Consider the following 21,794-nt stretch of genomic DNA (forward strand, 5'->3'; position numbering starts at 1 on the left):
CAAGGCAAACCACATCCTAGTATCATTCTGAAAATGACTTTGGCTTTGCAGACCTCAAAAAGGTTCTTAGGGTCACCTAGCCACACTTTGAGAACCTTAGGTCAACATACTTCACCTGCTGGCCCAGCACTTGCTTTTGTAAATAAAGTTTTATTGGTAAGCTGGTTTGTGGGGTCGGTTAAATGTTTGCCTTGTGCTGTCATAGTTCAGCTGAGGCAATATGGGTGTTTCTATGACAATTAAATAGACTGTTTCCTTAATAAGCAGCTTGTTATATCCTCTACCTGATATCATTCCACTGATGAGGCAGAAATGCTTAGTCGCCGCCATTCCCTGTAATAAGGGCTTTACCTTGTGTGTCGCAGGGCGAGCGCATGCCAGACATGCATGTCGAGAGGTCATTCCGGGTCACCTGCCTGTGCTGGCACCCAACGCGGCTGATCCTGGCTATTGGCTGGGAGTCTGGAGAAGTGGTCATGTTTAACAAGCAGGACAAGGAGCAGCATGCAGTCCCCGCCACGCACACAGCCGACATTGCCATCCTCGCCTGGAGCCCCAACGGGAACTGCCTAGTGTCGGGGGACAGGGTGAGCAGACGCGCGGCGGCCCGCTCGGGGTCTCAGCCTTGCCCTATCTGTGCTCTCAGGGATGCGGGAGGCTCTCAGGGACCAGGTTATTAGCGACGCGTGGTTGCCGGGCTCCGCTGACCTTGTCAGCTGTAACGGCAGGCTGTGTTTTATGTTGGGAGCAAGATTTGAAAGCTTTATTCTACCTTCTCACTCTGTGGCAGAAGTGTGTAATTTTGTAAATGAACATCTCTAGATACCCACATTCACACGGATGGTGCGGTGCCTCAGGTACCCCGAACCCCAGTGTGCCCTCTGAGCATATCGCTTTGTTGCCCAGGAGTCCCTGGTCCCCATCATCTGGCCTGGGGCCTCCTAAGCATGTGGACGTGCCCCCAGGGGACACTGGAGAGGTCGTTCCTCATCGTAAGGGAGAGGGTGCTTTCTGCTGGCATCCGGTGGGTGGAGGCCAGAGTTACTGCTCAGGATCCGCCAGCGCTCAGGGCAGACCCCACCGCAGAGAGTCACCAGCCAGAGACGTCCGCAGGGCCTGGGCTGAGAGGCCTGCTCTAGACCTTTTGATTCAAAAGGGACAGTAGAAAGTGTACGGTGTGTTTATTTCTTTTACACTTTCAAGGTAATACGTTTGCATGTTTCAGAACTCAAACAATACTAAAAGGTACATGCTGAGAACACTCTCCTCATCACCCCACCCTGCCCCCGGCACCTGCGGCTCCTTCATGTCTCTCTGGGTTCCCATGGGAACACACAGGAGCATGCAGTGCATTCTCTCCCCAGCTTCCAGCTTTGAAAAATCACAAACGTTAGAGGAAGGAGCAGCACAAGGAATACCCTTGTGCCCTTGCTGTGAGTTCAGTAGCTGTTAACATTTCGACACATTAGCTCTCTGGGTGTCTGTACTCCCCCTGTGCATTGGGGAGTTTGTCACAGATGTCACACTTCACCCCTCGATGCGTTGGCATCCGTGTCCTCGGCGCGTAACCACGTGTGCTGTCGCACAGGAGGGCAAGGCCCGCGCGCTCCCCGCCGCGGTCGGTGTGGCGCTCCTCCTGCCGTCCTGGTAGCCCGTCCTCACCTGGGGCTGCCGCGCGCTCTCTGCCTCTGCTGCCGTTCCTCTTTTGTCTCCTCCCATCGTAACACTGGGAGTGTAACTTTTGTCTCCTTCCATCCCTGCTCTCTTCTTTCGTCTCTCTCTCTCGTTTGGTCTTTGATGACATCGACATTTTGAGGGGTCCAGCTCGTAACTGTGTAGCGAGTCCCTTGGTTCAGGTCCGTGTGGCTGTCTCCTGACCGCTGTGAGTGCCTTCACACGGGGACACAGTCCCCTCCCTGTTTTCCTGGATCCTTGTCACGTGAGGGGCAGCACCCGTCACACACTGTGATGTTTCAGGCTTTTCATCAGAAGCCGTGTCTTCCACTCTCCACGGCAGCGCACAGCAAGCCTCCTCACTCTCTTTAGACCTGCCCTTTGTGCCACGAACCTGTTATTATTTGCCTTCGCAGCCTCTGTGGGAAGCAGTCTTCAGTTCTTCGCTGGACGGTGACACGACAGCTGGCCTCATGCTTTTGTCCTTTCTCATGTGTGAACCTTTAGAGAAAGTCCTGGAGGGAGGTGGGACCCAGGGCGTGCCCTTGTGGTTTGATCGGTGTGCCCAGAGCTCCCTCTGCGGGGCTTGACCGGCTCACACCAACCCACGCGTGTGTCGTGACCAAGCTCAGAATCTTGGAGAAGTGCTGTCTCGGTTGTGTCCCAGTTTGCGTGCGTTTCTCTTCCTCCTGAGGGTAAATGTTACCTAGAAAGCCATTTATACTTAATTTCTACTCATACTGCCTCTTCCCTATTCTACTTATTCCTTTTTTCCAGACATTTCTTGTTTTTCTGTTTGATTCACACCTGGTGACGTTGCCCCACCCCAGGCTCCTTCTCCTGTGGGCTCCTACCCCTTCCTCATCTCCCTGCTCTGAAGATCCCCCATGGGGATAAAAGGAGTCAGGGTCCTTGAACATCACCATTTGCATCTTGAAGAAAGGAGAAACAACTGACATAGCGGATGACTCGAGCGTGACCTGGAGCCCCGGTCACAGCTGACCGAGTTCTGGAGTCAGAGGATTTCAGAACAAAAATACCTGGTCCTTCTCTCAGAAAATCTGCAGTCATGTCCCAATTTGATACTGGACTCCAACAGGAAGAGACATACTAACGAACAGACACGCTGAGAGTAGCAGCCCCGAGATGCCAGCTCCCCAGGCTTGGCTGAGGGTCTTTTCCACTCTTCCACCAGAGGCCTGGTTTGGCCACCCTGAGACTCGCCAGATGCAGCAAGAAAGCACAGTCTGGAAGCCTTGGAGTGTCCCACGTCTCCAGGGGCGGGAGCCAAGCTGGAGGGCGGGAGCCGAGAAGAAGGTCTGAGTGTAGCAACTGGGGTGAATGGCAGCTGCTGTGCACCCAGAGAGCAGCCCTCAGGAGTGGTGGGGGGCCCAGGGGCATCTGCTGTGTTGTCTTCCGCTTGGCAGTCGTCTCTGCCTGGTTCCCAGAGACACGAGAGGACCTCCCGTGGCCTCCCCCCACCCGCCGTGGTGCATCTGTCCTCGTGTCCGAATAGGGGTCCGCAGGCCTCTGAGCCAAGCCCACCGCTCTAGGGCCCGGGCTCCAGACGCATCCCCGGAGCAGCTTTCGGGGCCTGGACGTGCAGAGTGTGCATGGCTGCTCAGGAGCCCAAGGGGTCGTCACGTGTGCCGGTAAAACAGTGACTTACTGTGTTAAAAACTAAGTGCTGGGCAGGAATTCCCCGGCGGTCCAGTGGTCAGGGCTCAGCACTCTCCTGCCAGGGCCTGGGTTCCATCCCTGGTCCGGAACTAGGATCCCATGACCCACACAGCACCGCCAGAAAAGAAAAAAGTGCTGGCCGGCTGCACTCACAGGGTATTTTAAAAGTAATTTCTAAACACAAAGAAACCAAGAGTGCTTTTATTCTTGTCTTTATAAAGCTGGCAAAGTCAAGAAGAATCTGTTTGGCCTTCCCTGGTGGTCCAACGGCGAAGAATCTGCCTTGCAATGTGGGGGACTTGGATTTGATCGCTAGTCTGGGAAGATGTGGCACGTGTGGGGCAGCAAAGCCCGTGCGCCACGACCACTGAGCCTGTGGTCTCGAGCCCAGGAGCCGCAGCTCCTGAAGCCCCGGGCCCTAGAGCCTGTGCTCTGCGGTAAGACGAGCTACCGCGAGGAGAAGCCCACCCGCTGCAGCTGGAGAGTAGCCCCTCTCGCCGCAACTAAAGACAGTCTGCGCTCAGCAACTGAGACCCAGCACAGCCAGAAGTGAATATCTTTTTTAAAGTAGAAGAATCAGTCTAATAATACGTGATTTAGATTATATGTACACTCAGGTTACATACTATGTCCACTCTTAACGTGCTTTTCTTAGAGATTCATTGTGCAGGTTGCTTTGTAAGGCCCACTTATTTGAAAATCCTCTTTTCATATACAATTAAGTGATATTATCCAGTTTGGGGGATATATATGTATATATATCCCCCAAATATATCCCCGTGATATATCTAGTTTGGAATGAAAGTGACTTGAATGAAGGGAGAGAAGATGACCTCACTGTCTGCTAAAATGCCCGCTGACCTGAGCGGGAAACGTGCCTTCAGGACAGCTTGGGCTCTGCTGTGATGGAAACGGTACCATTTCACACAGCCAGGCTCATCCACAGCCAGACGCCCTCGCAGACTACTGCTCCCAGGCCAAATAGTCTCTCCCAACTTGAACTTTTCCAGCGCTTGTCTGAACCGTTAATCTGAGACTTTGATGTTGAATGTACAGTACACCTGGCATCCAGATCTTGGTTGGTTTCTTCCAATAAAAGGAACTAGGGCTCCTTGGAGAAGCAGCTGGTCCTGGACTGGGGCAGGACCGTGAGCCCAGAGGATCTGTCAGCCAGGACGCGAGGAGGGGCTCACACACCCGTAGCGACGGCCGTGTGAAAGGGACAGTGGAGGCAGAGAGAAGAGCGCCCAACGGCCGGAGCTGGAGTGTCTACACCAAGCAATACTGAGCTATAACCGTGAGCAGAAACTAGACATCCGTGGGTCCAGATGATGAAAATCTATGACTTAATAAACCAGTAAATGCCGGAGAGCTGGGACACATCTCCAGATGACCTAGAGGTGAGACGTCACTCTCCTCCTACGTGTGGGCCGCACCCAGCGAGTTCCTTCAAAGCTGGACGGGATGGCAGGAGGAGGAGCGCCCAGTGAGGGAGGCCACATCGAGGGCATGACCCCGATCAGAGATGCCAACAACAGCACTTTCCCTTCGATGTCCCTCTCAAACCTGCCACTCCGTCAACAAGGAGAAAAACATCAGACATATCCCGCCGGGGGGCACATTCTGGAACCCCGGGCTGGTCCTCCTCACACCGGGCAGGCCTCTGAAGCAGGAGCCCGAGGAGGTGCAGCCACCACGTGTGTGAGGACGAGGTCCCGGAGGAGGCGCTGAGGAGACGGCGTGAAGCCCCAGCTGGAGTTAGTGGCATGTCCCCTGGTGACCGGAGCAACTGGGGCTGGGCTGGGGCTTCTCCCAACTGCCTTTGCCACCTTCCCTTCAATCTGAGTCTGTCCTCAAAGGTTTGTTTTTTGAAACTGAACACGTGATGCTTGTGATCTTTAGGGACTGAAGGCGGGAGAGGGCACAAAGAAGGTTCTGGCACCTCGCGGAGCCCGTGGATTGTTGGATTTTTTACAGTGCCTGCTGTAGTTTTGAAATTGGAGAGGGAGTGAGTCCACGCTCCAGGGCGTGGTGTCACCTCCGCGCGCTGAGGATGTGACCTTGGGTTTACAGCTTGGCGTCCTGCTCCTCTGGAGGCTGGACCAGCGGGGCCGCGTGCAGGGGATGCCGCTACTGCGGCACGAGTACGGGCAGCCCCTCACCCACTGCATCTTCCTGCTGCCCCCGCCTGGCGAGTGAGTACCGCGTGGGAGGGGGTGGCAGTGGGGTTCTCGTCTGTGGTCACCCCGCCTGCACCCCAGGGGCCACGAGGAGCTCCCCATCCCGTCTGCTTTCAGGGACCTGGTTCAGCTGGCCAGGGCGGCAGTGAGCGGGGACGAGAAGGCCCTGGACATGTTTAACTGGAAGAAGAGCGGCTTCAGGAGCATCCTGAAGATGGGGTCTCAGGAGGGCCTCTCGTTCTTTGTCAGCCTGACAGACGGTGAGACGCGCGCTGGGGTCAGGGACACCACAGCATCTCGGGGCATTTGGCGGTCACCAACGAGCAGACAGAGTGTCTGTATAAAGCCGCAGGCCGTGCGCCCCTCCTGGACGGATGCCTTGGCCCTCCCATGCCAGGGTTATCCTGGGCCCAAAGGGTGGCTTCCCTTGGCGCCAGTGGAGACAAACAGCTTTTATTTGTATTGGAAAGTTTTTTAGGAGGAAGCTGTCCGGTTCGCGGGCCCAGACGAGTCACTGCCGGGGCACCCACGTGGTCTCCATGCCCACGTCCAGACTCAGCTCTGGGGCCGTGACCGGGGTGCTGGATGGGCTCTGCCGGCCGCAGCCCCCGGTGGCAGCCCTGGGGGCCAGGCCGTGGTGTCAGCTGTAACATGGCTCCTCCTCGGTGCGCCAGGAGGCAGGAGGCAGCGGCAGACGCAGCATGAGGGTCTTATCCTCTTGGGACATTCATGGGTTGCGTCCGCTGCAGGAAAGGGGCCCAGGAGGTGGGGCTGCGCGGGGTGATGGGGTCTGGGATGCGCATGGCCAGGCAGCTTGACTGTGACGGGTGACCGCGTGCAGGGGCCGGGTGCTGGTCGTCTTAAAGATAGAGACACTGGCATGTCGGGGTGAGGGGTGGAGCTGCAGGAGGGCAGCTGGAGGGACCGGGGTGCTGCCCTGAGGGCAGAGGGCAATGCTGGTGCTGGGCGCTGCGGGCCAGGCTCTGTGTCTCCGGGCACCACAGTCCCTGTGCCTCAGCTCCTGGGCACGGCCCTGGGGACACAGTAGTCCCTGCCTCCTGCTCCCCACAGGCAGAGCTCACGTGAAAGTGCACACCCAGCCCACCGCACGTGTCTGCGGAGCAGGTGCTTGTTTCTGGGAGTGAGATGGGGGCCCCGAGGGTGAGGGGCTCTTGAGAGCCGCAGAATGAACCCACCCGAGAGCTCACCTGAAAACAGAACCGGGAGGCAGCTAGGGGCCAAGGCGAGGGATCCAGACTGGGAGGGGCCTGGGAGGGGAAGAGGGGGCAGGCTGTGATACCCGGGACCTGGGATGGAGGACCTGGGTCGAGGCCCCAGGGAAGGTCGTGGTTCAGGCTCTGGGGACAGACATGACCGGAGCACAGAGGCTGCGCACCAGGAGGGCGGTCACTGAGTGCTGGACAGTGGTGGAGGGGACGGCAGGGGCAGGAGTCCGGCTGGACTAATGCACGAGACGGCAGGTGTAGCGGTTACGGGCCAGTGTTGTTTTGTTTTTTAATTATTTTATTTTATTTTATTGCCTTGGGTCTTTAGTTGCAGCATGTGGGATCTAGTTCCCTAACTAGCTATTGAACCCAGGGCCCCTGCTTTGGGAGCATGGAGACTTGGCCACTGGACCTCTGGGCAAGTCTGCCAGTGGTTTTTAAAATGGTCTATTTGTAAATGATTGTGATGAAGATGCTTATGTTGAAAGTGTCCGTAAGCAGGTAGAATGGCCGCGGGAGCGTCCAGCTTCCATGGACACAAGGCTCTTTCACAGGGACCGTGCACCACGTGGACGAGAAAGGCAGGACGGCCCAGGTGGCATCCACAGACAGCTCCATCCAGACACTGTTCTACCTGGAGCAGAGGGGGGCGCTGGTGGCGGTGACGGACAGCCTGCTGCTCTGCCTGTTCACGGTGACGCCCGAGGGCACGGCCGAGGAGGTGATGAAGGTGCGTGGGGCCACCCCAGGGCCGCCCTCTGGCCTGCCTCACCCTCACTTCATCTTGGTTGAGGAGTCCATGTTGCAGGGTCACCAGAGCTTTGGTGCCTATTTGTTGTGGACCATCGCAGTCACAGGCTGGGGAGATGTCCGGGGAAGGGGCCGCCCGAGCCTCGGGAGGCAGGGGGGTGTGGTGGGGATGCCTGGTCACGTGCAGACCTTGGGGGTTGTCACCAGTGTTTCCACCACGGCTGGTCCACACGTGTGACGGTCGCAACTCTGAACGCCCCACCATCCCTGTGGGCGCCTCGCCCCTGACCTGGGGGCTTGCTCGCAGGAGGACGCCCGGAGCCTGGGGTGTGGTCAGGCAGCACGCACCGCTCCCTGAGGACCGCTTGCTGCCCTTCTGCGGTCTCTCGGTTCCACCCGCAGATTCCAGGTTCTCAGGGACCCCGAACCTCCCTGGAGGTGGTCTGGTAGACACAGAAAGTCAGTGTGTTCGGGGCCCTTGTGCACCTGTGTCTGCACAGCAGCTGAAATGTGGTCACTGAGTCCATGGACCTGGGTTCAAATCCCCCCTTGGCCCCTCGCTGGTTCTGTGTGTGGGTGTGAGGGCGCCTCCCCCATGAGGGGCTCCATTAACTGCTCTGGCCTGAAAAGCTGGGGCCGCCCGCACTTCCTTTGCGTGGGCACTCTCCCCGGAGTTGCTGCCAGCAGAGTCCAGCCCGTCAGCAGCAACACAGCCTCCACACAGGCGGCACCCTCCTCTCAGGTGGCTGTTGTCGTGCAGGTGAAGCTGAGCGGGAAGACGGGCCACCGGGCAGACGTTGCGCTGATCGACGGCAGCCTGCTCGTGACCGCCATCGGAGAGGCGGCGCTCAGGTGAGAGCCGACCCTGCGGGGTTGGAGGGAGAAATCTGTTCCCAGCACTCTCGTGAGTCGGCTCCGTACTGAAGCCTAACGTGCACAGAGGCCAGCACACGAATGATGGCCGATTGTCACCACTGTCTGTAACCGGCCCCGAGGTGGACGAACAGACAGGCAGAGCCCCAGCGCCCGCCACGGAGTCCTGCTGTCCCCTGCCTTTCTGACTCTGCCCCCTGTGTACGTGGAAACCCATGTCATGGCCTCTTGGGCCATTGCTTTGAGTCCACGTGACGCAGGGGTCTCCTGGGCTCAGGTGCTCGGGGCTCCTGTGCTCTCCTCCTGACCTGGTGTCCCACAGGGGCCCTCTGCATTGGCAGCATCTCCCTCTGGTCATGAGCAAGGCCTAATGGACAACATGATGATGAGAAACTTTTTTTTTGTAGAGTCTGAAGGGCTGTGTCTTTTTCCTGATATTTAATGTTTAATCTGCGAGTTGAACAAGACCCTTGGAGCTGAGGGAAACACACTAACGCAGGCCCCTCATGGGCTTTCCTGCTTGCCTTGTAGATTCTGGGATTTAGAACGAGGGGAGAACTACGTCCTGAGTCCAGAGGAGAAGTTTGGTTTTGAAAAAGGAGAGAATATAAATTGCGTTTCTTACTGTAAAGTTAAAGGTGAGACTTCTGGCATCAGGGGCTGTTCTCGGAACCAGCCACTCGAGGATGGTCAGCCCAGAGCAAGAGAGAGGTGGGCGCTGTGTTTGTCCCGTGTGGTGGCCCAGGAGATGGTCAGGAATGTGACCGTCTGGCTGCGGGAATGGGTGTCTGTTCCTCCTGAACCCTCGGTAGAGAGTCAGCGTGAGGAACATTATATGTGTGTGTATATTAATATATATGTGCATGGATGTGTGTATGTGTACACACACGTGTGCACCCATGCGCACACACACAGTGGAATAGGAGATGCATGGGAGCAGCACCTCTGTGCCCACTAAGTGCCAAGTCCTGTGTGGCTCCTCACACACGCACACACACACGCCTCACGCGTGCGTACACATACTATCGCTACGGCAGTGAGCTCCTACAAAGGGGATCAGCTGGGTAAGTGGCTGCAGAGTTACTGGGCGGGCTGATACGTCTGAGAGGGTGGTCAGAGGGCGCCTGCTGCCATTTTATCCCTTTCCGGCTCAGCTAAGGTGAGCTCTCTTTTTACCTGTAGGTCTCCTGGCAGCAGGTACCGACAAGGGGCGAGTAGCCATGTGGAGAAAAGCGCCGGGCCTCCCGAACGGCCGCGGGGCGGAGGGCAAAGACAAGTGGACCCTTCAGGCCCCCACTGAGCTGGAAGGAAACATCATGCAGATAAAGGTACAGCCGGTGGGGTGCTGGGGGCCCTCGCTTTTTGCACAGGTGGAGGCAGTAATTGGCTCTGAGCCTATTTTTGTCAGTTGTTCAACTTAAGATTAAAAAATAGCAACAATAAAATATAAAGGCCTGTTGGGTCAGAAATTATATAAGCAGTCGTGGCTCTGCGGTAGTCTATATTTATCTATTTTACCGATTTACCTGTCCTTTTGTCTCTACCGTCCTCTGTTTTGTTTTCTCACTTATGTTTTTTTGGCCGTGCCCCTCGGCTTGTGAGATCTTATCTCCCCGACCAGGGGCTGAAGCCCGGCCCTGGCAGTGAAAGTGCCGAGTCCTCACAGCTGGGCCGCGGGGAGCGCCTGCCCCAGCCACCTCCCGATGCTCCATACCTCCGCCGCTCTCCGGGCACTGCTGTCTTGCCCATGCTCTGTTTTAGATAGAGCTGCTTGTGTTGGGAGCTTGCTGCTCCAGAGCCTGCCTGTGGGGAGAGCGGCTTTGGGCACCAGAGCCTCTGTCTGGGACTGCCTCCCCGCGAGAAGCAAGCTAGGGCGAAGGCCTGGTCTGTGTGGTCAGGCTCCACCCCAAAGGCAGAGCCTCCCCGCACACCCACCTGGAGCTGGCCTGTGTGCGGAGCTGAGCGGTGAGAGACGCTGGCGGCCGTCCCTCCCTGGGCCTTTTGGCCAAACCTGCCCGCCAGGCTCACCTGCCGCAGACTCTGCTCTTCTCTCTAAACTCAGTAGATTTTCTTCAGTCCTTCTTTCTCCATTTAACTTTGTGCCCGATTCCGAGAGAAATGGGCAGTTGTGTTCTCACAGTTTTCACCAGTTATGCCTGCTGTGTCCTCAGGGCTCCTCACCTGCCATCCTGGGCCTGGCCTGTCAGCTCTGCTCTGTGTGATATGGGCATGCAGCACACAACATCTTAGCTCCCTGACTAGGGGAGGGTAGTGTCCTGCCCACTGGACCCCCAGGGAACTCCCTGAACTTTTTAAGATGAAGTTTAAATAATCTAATCAAGAAATGAAACTTATATGGTAAATAGTTTAGGGATGTCTTAGAGCAATTTTGGAGGAGGAAATGGCAACCCACCCCAGTATTCTTGGCTGGAAAATCCCATGGACGGAGGAGCCTGGTAGGCTACAGCCCATGGGGTCACAAAGAGTCGGACATGACTGAGCGACTTCACTTTCACTTTAGAGCAATTCTAGGAATTTCTTTTAGATCCTCCACTGTTAGCCACTCAGTCATATCTGACTCTTTGCAACCCATGGATTGTAGCCCACCAGGCTCCTCTGTCCATGGGGGTTCTCCAGGCAATAATACTGGAGTGGCTTGCCATTTCCTACTCCAGGGGATCTTCTCAACCCAGGGATTGAACCTGTGTCTCCTGCATCTCCTGCTTTGGCAGGCAGATTCTTTACCACTGAGCTACCTGGGAAGCCAGGTAGTTCACTGATAGGGTGTAAACTCTCTTTCCGTTTATAAAACACAGATGCCCCTAAGTTTGCATCGGTAAACTAAGCTCTAGAAGATGCTCAGCCAGTCAGAACAGACACAAACTAGAACCAGCACATAAGTTTACATGCTGGATCTCAACTCTGGGTGTTGAGATCCAGTATTTTTAAGCTTTTCTGCAAATTACACATTTTACACTTATAAATTTTTAAAGTCATGTTTTTAAACAAGAGGGCGTCCCTGATAGCTCAGTTGGTAAAGAACCCGCCTGCAATGCAGGAGATCCTGTTTCGATTCCTGGGTTGGGAATATCTGCTGGAGAAGGGAAAGGCTATCCACTCCAGTATTCTGGCCTAGAGAATGCCATGGGGTCGCAAAGAGTCGGACACGACTGAGCAACTTTCACTTCACTTTAAATAATGAGAAGAAGCAGTGCTTGGAGGCTGTTTATGAATCTTCATACCTGTGACGTTGCCCTGACTGCACGTCTCCTTTCTGTTCATACCTCGGTGGTGTCTCTCCTTGTGGAAACCAAGTGGGGCTCCAGGAAGAGCCTCCTGGCCGTGAACAGCATCAGCTCCGTGCTCATCCTCCATGAACAGGCCATGTCATCCCACTTCCACCAGCAGGTGGCCGCCGTGCAGGTCTCCCCGAGCCTCCTCAGCGTGTCCTTCCTGTCCACGGGGGTGACCCACAGCCTGCGCACAGACATGCACGTCAGCGGAGTGTTTGCCACCAAGGTCACTGCCAGGATGATCTGTGGGCGGGGGGCAGGGTCACTGATGTAGACAGAAGCCCTGGCCAGTTGTTAGTGTCACTGGGGACGGTGAGGCCTGGATGACTGGTTGCTTTTTCCCTTCCGTGGCTCTTCATAGGATGCTGTTGCCGTCTGGAATGGAAAACAGGTGGTGATCTTTGAGCCGTCTGGAGCCACGTTACGCAGTGCAGGTGGGAGTCTTTTCAGCCCCCGGAGGGTCTTGTGTCTGATGCAGGTGGGGGTGCTAGTTCCTGAGGGGCCGGGAGGGGGCAGGTCCTGGGCCACCGGGAGACCCCACACCCGTTCTCGTGCCCGGGCTAGAGCTCGTGGCCTCCAGAGTCCTATGTATGATGAGCTGCAACTTTGACAGTGGTGCTGTCACAGAGGCTGCGCTATGGGAAGCACCAGCTGCTCACCAGAGGGAGGAGGTGAGGGCATCAGTGAGTGGTGAGGGTGGGTGCCTGGCACTGGGTGCCCCATCAGGCCGTCACTGGCAGCCATGGCCCTGGGCAGTCCCTGTATCTTGGAGCCTCACTTACCAAAATGAAGAAAACACACCTTTCACAAGGCTGTTGTGGGGCCAAGGAACAGTAGGGAACACACGTGAGAACATTCTTGATACTACAGCTCTGCCTTTTCTCCCCATCTTTATAGCCTGAGGCTCTTCATTATGACTTTAGTTGTAGAAGATGTTTTGTGCTAGATTCCAGTCTTTCTCATCAATCACTCTATAAAGAGTTCTAGTTTTAGTGTGAGAATGCTTCCGAAACTCTAAGGAGCTCTGACAAGACTAGCTGCTGGTGTCATGACCTCTGTCTGTCATTTCAGGGTCCTTCCTGTGTGAGTCTCCAGTGTTAGCCATGCATGAAGAAAACGTTTATACGGTGGAGCCAAACAGAGTCCAAGTTCGAACCTGGCAGGTAAATGACTGTTCTACGGTGAGTGGCCTGTGACGTTAAAGACAACTAGAGCAGAGTTTAAAATGCCACCTCTAAATCAAGCCAGAGCCTGCTTATTGACTTCACCCAGCCTTATCAGATCCCCTCACTGGGTGTCTGGTTGGATTGTGAATCTAATGGATTCTCACATAGCTGTTCCATCGACAGCTCTTGTGACTTCAGAAATCAGGAGGTAAGGCAGTGGCCCTTTGCAGCGAAAAGGACTGCCTGGCTGGTTCTAGAGTGCATGATGAAATGGGAGGAAGGTGTGCTGTTTAATGTGCACCTAGAGGACTGAGGGGCCGTCAGTTTTGGCCACAGCTTTAGACCTTTTCCTGCATGTGTCTGAGGGTGGGAGCCATGCGTACCTCCAGGACCACAGCCTCTAGCACCATTCTGTCTTCTGCAGGGGGTGCAGTAGGGGAGCCCCTGCCTGCCCGCATCCTGTGCACACTTGCTTTATCCCTGGGGCTGACACGGAGTATTAGTTTCCTGACTGGCCATAACCAATGACCACAAACTGAATGGCTTAAAACAATAGATATTTATTTTCCTCAGCACCGTTCAAGAGGCTAGAAGTCCAAAATCTAGGTGTGGGCAAGGCTGCTCCTTCTAAGGCTCTGGGGGAGAGTTTGTCCCATGCCTCCTCCAGCTGCTGGCATTGCCAGCATTCCTTGCGTTCCGTAGCCTGTAGCCAGGTTTCTGCCTCCATCTTTACATGGCCTTCTCCCTGTGTCTGAGAAGGACGCTTGTCCCTGGATTTAGGGTCCACCCTAATCTAGAGTTATCTCTATTTGAGAGCCTTAGTTATATCTTCAAAGACCCTTTTTCCAAATAAGGTCATGTTTACATCCAAGTGGGTGTATCTTTCAGGGGAGACCATTCACCCCGCACGTTCAGCAGTGTTCTGCATCACATTTGAGGACACTTGCTGTGCTGCTGGTTTGGCTCTCGGTGTGTGTGACCACTGTGTCCAGCTCTGAGTTCTTTCCTAAGGTCTGTCCTGTGCTTATACCTCACAGGCTTATACCTCCCCTTCTCTATTCAGTAACTCCTGAAGGAGCTTCCCTGCAGTTCTAGCCTCTAGCAGAAGGGTCAGACGGTAAGGAGCACAGTAAAGTATGGAGGGGGTTGGAGAGTATTGCAGGGGGACACTTTAGAATAGAGACCTGACAGGTGGGGAAGGTGGCCGCAGTCCCATGAGCCTCCTGGGGGAACTGCAGGGAGGGATCTGGGCCTCGAGAGATGCCTGGCCAGGTTCAGGTCAGAGGGGAGGTGGGGAGGCGGAGGGATGGGGCTTGCAGACCGCTGATAGTGGTGAAGGGGCATCAGGTGTGGACATAAAGCTGAGGTAGGGAGGAGCCCTGCCAACAACAGATGAGGGAGCAGCTGGGTTATTAGAGGGATGAACTCCAGAGCCGGAAGGTGGAGGCATGCAGGAGAGAAGGAAAGGCCTGCTGAGAAGGGGTGAAAGGCATGCTGGCAGAAAACGAAAGGCACACTGGGAAAAAGGCGAAATGTTGCTGGTAGGGGCGAAAGGCATGCTAGGAAGGTGAGTGAGAGGCATACTGGGAGAGAATGAAAGGCATGTCAGGAGAGAACCAAAGGCATATTATGAAAGGCCTATGAGGAAAGAATAAAAAGTCCTGCTGGGAAAGCAGCAAAAGTCATACTGGGAGGAAACAGAAAGGCCTTCAGGGAAGGGGTGAAAAGTTTACTGGGAAAAGGGTGAAAGGTTGCCGGTAGGGGTGAAATGCATGCCGGGAAAGTGGTGAAAGGCATTCTGGGAAGGGACAAAAGGCCTGCTGGGAAAAGAGAACAGCATGCTGGGAAGGGGTGAAAGTCAAGCTGGAAATCATGGCAGTAACTTAGGAGCATCTGACCATAGACAGAGTTTAACCTTTTAAAATTTTTATTGAAAGGAATATATGTCAGGGACTCCTCTGTTGGTCCAGTGGTTAAAACTTGGCCTTCCAAGGCGGGGGGTATGATTTGAACCCTGGTCAAGGAGCTAAGCTCCCACTTGCCTCATGGCCAAAAAAAAAAAAAAATATATATATATATATATATATATGAAACAGAAGCAATATTGTAATAAATGAAGACTCTCTGAGTCTCTGTTCCTGGTATGCAGAGCCCACTAAGTTCTGTGGGAAACCCCACCCCTGGCCACTCTGCTCCCAGCCCAGTGCCAAGCCAAGCAGAAACTCACTGGGCATTGGTTGAATGTGAAACCATTTACCTCAGACTGGGACTTGAACCCACGTGCTGGGACTCAAACCGGCCAAAACCCACAGTCTTCCCACTGAGGTCACAGACCTAGTTTCAGGATCTGATAAAGCTCAGGTTCATGATATCTCATTGCAGAAAAAATTCAGTGAGAGACAAAATAATAGGTAAGAAGTGGGTTTATTCAGAGAGAAACACACTCCACAAGCAGTGTGGACCATCATGGAGGACAAGTGCAGAGGCCTTGAAATATGGTGTGGTTAGCTTTTATGGGCTGGGTAATTCATAAGCTGTACAATGTCACGAACCTCATTCCATAGCTCATCAGGCACTCTATCAGATCTAGGCCCTTAAATCTGTTTCTCACTTCCACTGTATAATCATAAGGGATTTGATTTAGGTCATACCTGAATGGTCTAGTGGTTTTCCCTACTTTCTTCAATTTAAGTCTGAATTTGGTAATAAGGAGTTCATGATCTGAGCCACAGTCAGCTCCTGGTCTTGTTTTTGTTGACTGTATAGAGCTTCTCCATCTTTGGCTGCAAAGAATATAATCAATCTGATTTCGGTGTTGACCATCTGGTGATGTCCATGTGTAGTCTTGTCTTGTGTTGTTGGAAGAAGGTGTTTGCTATGACCAGTGCATTTTCTTGGCAGAACTCTATTAGTCTTTGCCCTGCTTCATGCCAAGGCCTGTATTCCAAGGCCAAATTTGCCTGTTACTCCAGGTGTTTCTTGACTTCCTACTTTGGCATTCCAGTCCCCTATAATGTAAAGGACATCTTTTTTGGGTGTTAGTTCTAAAAGGTCTCGTAGGTCTTCATAGAACCATTCGACTTCAGCTTCTTCAGCATTACTGGTTGGGGCATAGACTTGGATTACTGTGATATTGAATGGTTTGCCTTGGAAATGAACAGAGATCATACCATCCCCATGGAAAAGAAATGCAAAAAAGCAAAATGGCTATCTGGGAAGGCCTTACAAATAGCTGTGAAAAGAAGAGAAGCCAAAAGCAAAGGAGAAAAGGAAAGATATAAGCATCTGAATACAGAGTTCCAAAGAATAGCAAGAAGAGATAAGAAAGCCTTCCTCAGTGATCAATGCAAAGAAATAGAGGAAAACAACAGAATGGGAAAGACTAGAGATCTCTTCAAGAAGATTAGAGATACCAAGGGAACATTTCATGCAAAGATGGGCTCGATAAAGGACAGAAATGGTATGGACCTAACAGAAGCAGAAGATATTAAGAAGAGGTGGCAAGGATACACAGAAGAACTGTACAAAAAAGAGCTTCACGACCCAGATAATCACGATGGTGTGATCACTGACCTAGAGCCAGACATCCTGGAATGTGAAGTCAAGTGGGCCTTAAAAAACATCACTACGAACAAAGCTAGTGGAGGTGATGGCATTCCAGTTGAGCTCTTTCAAATCCTGAAAGATGATGCTGTGAAAGTGCTGCACTCAATATGCCAGCAAATTTGGACAACTCAGCAGTGGCCACAGGACTGGAAAGGGTCAGTTTTCATTCCAATCCCAAAGAAAGGCAATGCCAAAGAATGCTCAAACTACCGCACAATTGCACTCATCTCACATGCTAGTAAAGTAATGCTCAAAATTCTCCAAGCCAGGCTTCAGCAATACGTGAACCGTGAACTTCCTGATGTTCAAGCTGGTTTTAGAAAAGGCAGAGGAAGCAGAGATCAAATTGCCAACATCCGCTGGATCATGGAAAAAGCAAGAGAGTTCCAGAAAAACATCTATTTCTGTTTTATTGACTATGTCAAAGCCTTTGACTGTGTGGATCACAGTAAACTGGAAAATTCTGAAAGAGATGGAAATACCAGACCACCTGATCTGCCTCTTGAGAAATCTGTATGCAGGTCAGGAAGCAACAGTTAGAACTGGACATGGAACAACAGACTGGTTCCAAATAGGCAAAAGAGTACGTCAAGGCTGTATATTGTCACCCTGCTTATTTAACTTCTATGCAGAGTACATCATGAGAAACGCTGGACTGGAAGAAACACAAGCTGGAATCAAGATTGCCGGGAGAAATACCAATAACCTCAGATATGCAGATGACACCACCCTTATGGCAGAAAGTGAAGAGGAACTAAAAAGCCTCTTGATGAAAGCGAAAGTGGAGAGTGAAAAAGTTGGCTTAAAGGTCAACATTCAGAAAACGAAGATCATGGCATCCGGTCCCATCACTTCATGGGAAATAGATGGGGAAATAGTGGAAACAGTGTCAGACTTTATTTTTTGGGGCTCCAAAATCAGTGCAGATGTTGATTGCAGGCATGAAATTAAAAGGTGCTTACTCCTTGGAAGGAAAGTTATGACCAACCTAGACAGCATATTGAAAAGCAGAGACGTTACTTTGCCAACAAAGGTCCGTCTAGTCAAGGCTGTGGTTTTTCCAGTGGTCATGTATGGATGTGAGAGTTGGACTGTGAAGAAGGCTGAGTGCCGAAGAATTGATGCTTTTGAACTGTGGTTTTGGAGAAGACTCTTGAGAGCCCCTTGGACTGCAAGGAGATCCAACCAGTCCATTCTGAAGGAGATCAGCCCTGGGATTTCTTTGGAAGGAATGATGCTAAAGCTGAAACTCCAGTACTTTGGCCACCTCATGCGAAGAGTTGCCTCATTGGAAAAGACTCTGATGCTGGGAGGGATTGGGGGCAAGAGGAGAAGGGGACGACAGAGGATGAGATGGCTGGATGGCATCACCGACTCGATGGACATGAGTCTGAGTGAACTCCGGGAGCTGGTGATGGACGGGGAGGCCTGGCGTGCTGTGATTCATGGGGTCGCAAAGAGTTGGACACAACTGAGCGACTGAACTGAACTGAATTCATAAGCTAATGAGTGGGAGGATTTTTCCAGCTATTTGGGGGAAGGGGTGGAGATTTCCAGCAATTGGGCCACCACCCACCTTTTGGTCTTTTGACTTTTGGTGTCTTGGAACTGTCATAGTGCCTTTAGGTGGTCATTTAGCTTGCTGATTGAGGATCAAAGTCTAGGGGAAGCTGACTTGTCTGCCTCTTTGAAAGTGACAGTGAAAGTGTTAATCGCTCAGTCATGTCTGACTCTTTGCAACATTATGGACTATAGGCTGCAGGCTCCTCTGTCCATGGAGTTCTCCAGGCAAGAATACTGGAGTGGGTTGCCATTCCCTTCTCCAGGGGATCTTCCTGACCCATGGATCGAACCCAGGTCTCCCGAATTACAGGCAGATTCTTCAGCATCTGAGCCACAGGGAAGTGGAGTCTGCCACCCTGGACCCATTTGATTCTAATTGGTTTATGTTGTGTCCTTGGGTTATGTCACTCTTTCATAAGTTGTGCCCTGCCCCCTTCCCTCCTGTTTCAAATTGAGCCGGGGACCCATCTCAGCTCCAAGGAGAGGGGTCAGTCCATGCATAAGATACCCAAAAGTGTAAGCTCTGCCCAGGCCTGACTCTGGTCACTCTTTCCAAAATAACAATAGTGGGATGTGTTGTAAGAACAACATTTTAAAACATAAATGATTTTAAGTCACCTGTGGCTCAGAACCCTCCAGTCTTCCAGCTTCATGTGGAACAAAATGTGACTCTTCGCTTGGCCTGCACTGATGCCCAGTGTGGTGTCTGCTCACTGCCCGCCTCAGGGCCCGCCTTCCTTCCTGCCACCCGGCTCCTCCTCCTTCTGGAAGGCCAGTGCAGCTCTCCAATGGCTGGCTCCTTCCCCCCAGGCTCACTTCAACTTGCCCCCAGACAAGACCTGTTCTCAGGCATTTACCAGCATATGATGGACACACGGGAAAGTAGGCATGTGGTGTGGGCGGCTCATGAGTTTTTGCAGATGGACATACCTGGGACGTGATCACCACCCCTTCCACTCATGGCCTCCCCAGAGGTGACCACTAGCCACACAGTCAGCTTCACTGGGGCATTAACATAAGACCTCGTGGGCAGCATCTCCTGCGTCAACCCAAACGGATGGAATTCCACCTGCTGCCGCCTAGATAGTTTTCTTTAGCATCCCTCCCGTCACCTGTCTGCGCATGCTCAGGCTGAGTCACATGTGTACCTGCTTGTTGACCTGGCTTCTCTGTACCTCCCCCATGACCGGAAGCACCAGGGATTCCCCGATGACAGGGCCTGTCCTCCCAGGTGGGGTGAGACTCCAGCAAGGGGTGGGGCCTGTGACTGAAGCCCCCCTGAGGTCCCTGTCCCCTCCTTTTTCCTTAGGGGACCGTGAAGCAGCTCCTGCCGTTCTCCGAGTCAGAGGGGAACCCATGCTTCTTGGACATCTGTGGAACTTTCCTGGTTGTAGGGACGGACTTGGCTCACTTTAAAAGCTTTGATCTTTCCCGAAGGTACAGTTTTTGTCCAAATAAAAGTATTTTAAATGCATTGGGAGACGATGCGATGGGTAGAAGACAGACGGGGGCAGCAGACTGTTTATGTTCTCGTTTCAACATTAATGTGCACTTTCCTGTTGGAAATGCCTGATGCCTTGGTTTAAAGTCTTAATCTCTACACGAAGTGGGGAGCAGCGTCACTGTGTGGTAGACACGTGACACAGCACCCTTGCCGAAATCCACAGACCTTTACAGCTCACAGTGAGCGTTAGTATCTGCAAATTAAAACAACCTTTCAGTTCAGGGGGGGCCCAGGATGAAAGGCAGACAAGGCAGGACAACCCCCATTCATGAGCATGTGGAACTGCCTCCCTCTGCGCCAGGAGCTGCCCGGGTTACCCTGGGCCTGAGCGGGGCCCTGAGACTAATGGCTGAGGGCCCGCACGCAGCATGCACTCTGCTGATAAAGTCAGTTCCCACTGGCACGGGGAGGCGTCTAGGCTGGTCGTGAGCAGCTGAGTGTCAGGATGAGGACTGGCAGGGAGCCGGCTTCTCACCTGAGGGGTGGTTTCCAAGTCATCAAGGGAGGAGGCTGAGTGACCCCTGAGCGAATGCATCCAAGGTGGAGACCTGAGTCTGGAGCCAGGTGAAGCTTCTTGTCGATGCAGGTGGAGGCAGGTATGTGTGCAGGTACCGGGCAGTGCACACGGCCTGGTCTGTCCGCCACTGAGGTCTGGGAGCAGCGACACCCCAGGAACCATAAGCACACCCCATGCCCAGATCTGGGTCCAAGTCCTCCTGCAGGAAAGGGAGTGGGCTCCTAGGAGACTGATGATGGAATGGATTCTGGGCCTAGGCAGGAAATACACGAGATGAGCCTGGAGCCCGAGGCCCTGTCCCAGCCCAGAGGGACCCAGGGAGACGAGATGATTAGATGCCATGTGAGGCCTGGATGGGGGTCCCGGGCAGAAAGAGAACACTAGGGGGAAAGTAAGGAAATGTGAATAAAGTAAAGAAAGTCATGGTGAGCTACCTCTACAAGCCAGTTTTGTTTCTGGAGGCATCAAGCTTGACACAGCTAAACAGGACTAGTGTAATAAATTTGAGTTTGTCCACACAGTGGAAAAGCATGTGACTGTAATGAAGCGTGGGCAGCAGAGCCCACGGCCGTGCTGTGGGGACGGCGTGGCATCTGTAATCAGCTGCTTCTGTCTGTGATGGGAACGAGATAGTGCTCCTGCCTGTTCACAAAAACAGAACTTTAAAACCTCAGCCACACAAATAGCAGACTGTTACACTGTGCTTCTGAAACTCAGATAATGTGTGTGTCGATTATATCTCCACCAAAAAATGTGGAAAACTCGCCCTGTCTCCTGAGCTCAGCCCATTTCCTGAGTCTGCCGTTCCTGAAGTGAGAGCCGCTGGTCCCAGGTTCCAGGCCCAAGGGGAAGGGCTCGCCTGCCGTCCCAGCGGGGCCACTGAGACCACCTCCCTCCCTGCAGAGAGGCCAAGGTGCACTGCGGCTGCAAGAGCCTGGCCGAGCTGGTCCCAGGCGTGGGGGGCCTGACCTCACTCAGATGCAATGCCAGCGGCAGCAAGATCAGTCTCCTCCTCAGCAAGGTGGGCCCCTACGTGCGCTGCCCCACCTGCCCGCCCCCCTGCAGCCCGGGCGCCCCCTCCACCCCCTGGGCTCCCTCCACCTCCCTACCTTCCTTCACTTCACTCCCTGTGTCATCAGAAGCAGTGGTTCTTGCAGAGACCCTCACCTCTTCCTTTCTGCCTCTTTGCATCATCAGACTAAGGTCTCTGGGCAGCAGGGGTGACTGGCGTGGGAGGACCTGGAGCCTCTTGGTTTGAGAGTGGGTGTGAAGGAGCCAGGTGGCAGGGGCGTTGGTTCTAGAGGGGCTGGTGCCTTCCCGCCATCAGTGTCTGTTCATGTGCTCCTCTGTCATTCACTCATTCACACGTTCATCCCTTCACTCACTAACTCATTCACTGACTCACTGATTCATTCACTCTCATTCCCTCATTCACTCGAGTGGGTTGTTCGCTGCTGTGTGTACCACACACTTTGCTGGGTACCGTAAACACAAACTGATGTGTTAAATGGGGGACTCGACGCCACCCCTGTGGATGAGCAGACTCAAGTAAATTTTTACAACCCTGGTGAGAGCTGGGAGGAGAGAAGCAGGGCTGGAGGGCAGCAGTGGGCCCAGCCACTACGGGGGATCGGCTGAAACTAGAAAAGAGTAAACCCACAGCCGTTTCAGTGGGATGAACATAGGCTGACATTGGAATTACACGGTCTGGACCTTGGCACCTCTCCCAAACGTGTGGAACATCAGTGGGCAGGCACACTGA

At 53.5% G+C, this 21,794-nt stretch overlaps 1 protein-coding gene and 1 long non-coding RNA gene across 9 annotated transcripts in view; one reads left to right on the forward strand and one right to left on the reverse strand.

The window, feature by feature from the left end:
* The window catches only part of IFT140 (intraflagellar transport 140), a 58,087-nt gene that overhangs the window by 5,769 nt on the left and 30,524 nt on the right, over nt 1-21,794 (forward strand). For all 8 annotated transcript variants that reach the window (XM_086376390.1, XM_086376396.1, XM_086376395.1 and 5 more), the window contains exons 4-15: nt 366-587; nt 5,428-5,549; nt 5,652-5,794; nt 7,315-7,490; nt 8,271-8,362; nt 8,915-9,021; nt 9,566-9,711; nt 11,699-11,902; nt 12,038-12,110; nt 12,748-12,839; nt 19,321-19,448; nt 20,936-21,053. In XM_086376390.1, coding sequence (XP_086232516.1) covers nt 366-587; nt 5,428-5,549; nt 5,652-5,794; nt 7,315-7,490; nt 8,271-8,362; nt 8,915-9,021; nt 9,566-9,711; nt 11,699-11,902; nt 12,038-12,110; nt 12,748-12,839; nt 19,321-19,448; nt 20,936-21,053 — 1,623 coding nt within the window. The remainder of the gene's footprint in view (nt 1-365; nt 588-5,427; nt 5,550-5,651; nt 5,795-7,314; nt 7,491-8,270; nt 8,363-8,914; nt 9,022-9,565; nt 9,712-11,698; nt 11,903-12,037; nt 12,111-12,747; nt 12,840-19,320; nt 19,449-20,935; nt 21,054-21,794) is intronic.
* On the reverse strand, nt 8,240-11,764 carry LOC147345680 (uncharacterized). The gene is made up of 3 exons (XR_015154903.1): nt 11,626-11,764; nt 9,560-9,684; nt 8,240-8,375 (listed from the first exon to the last, which is right to left on the reverse strand). It is a non-coding gene; the product is annotated as an uncharacterized LOC147345680 (long non-coding RNA).

This window comes from Bos grunniens, chromosome 25 (assembly GCF_055505025.1).
Source record: "Bos grunniens cultivar Pamir isolate PY7600 chromosome 25, Bosgru_T2T1.0, whole genome shotgun sequence".
Taxonomy (NCBI): domain Eukaryota; kingdom Metazoa; phylum Chordata; class Mammalia; order Artiodactyla; family Bovidae; genus Bos; species Bos grunniens.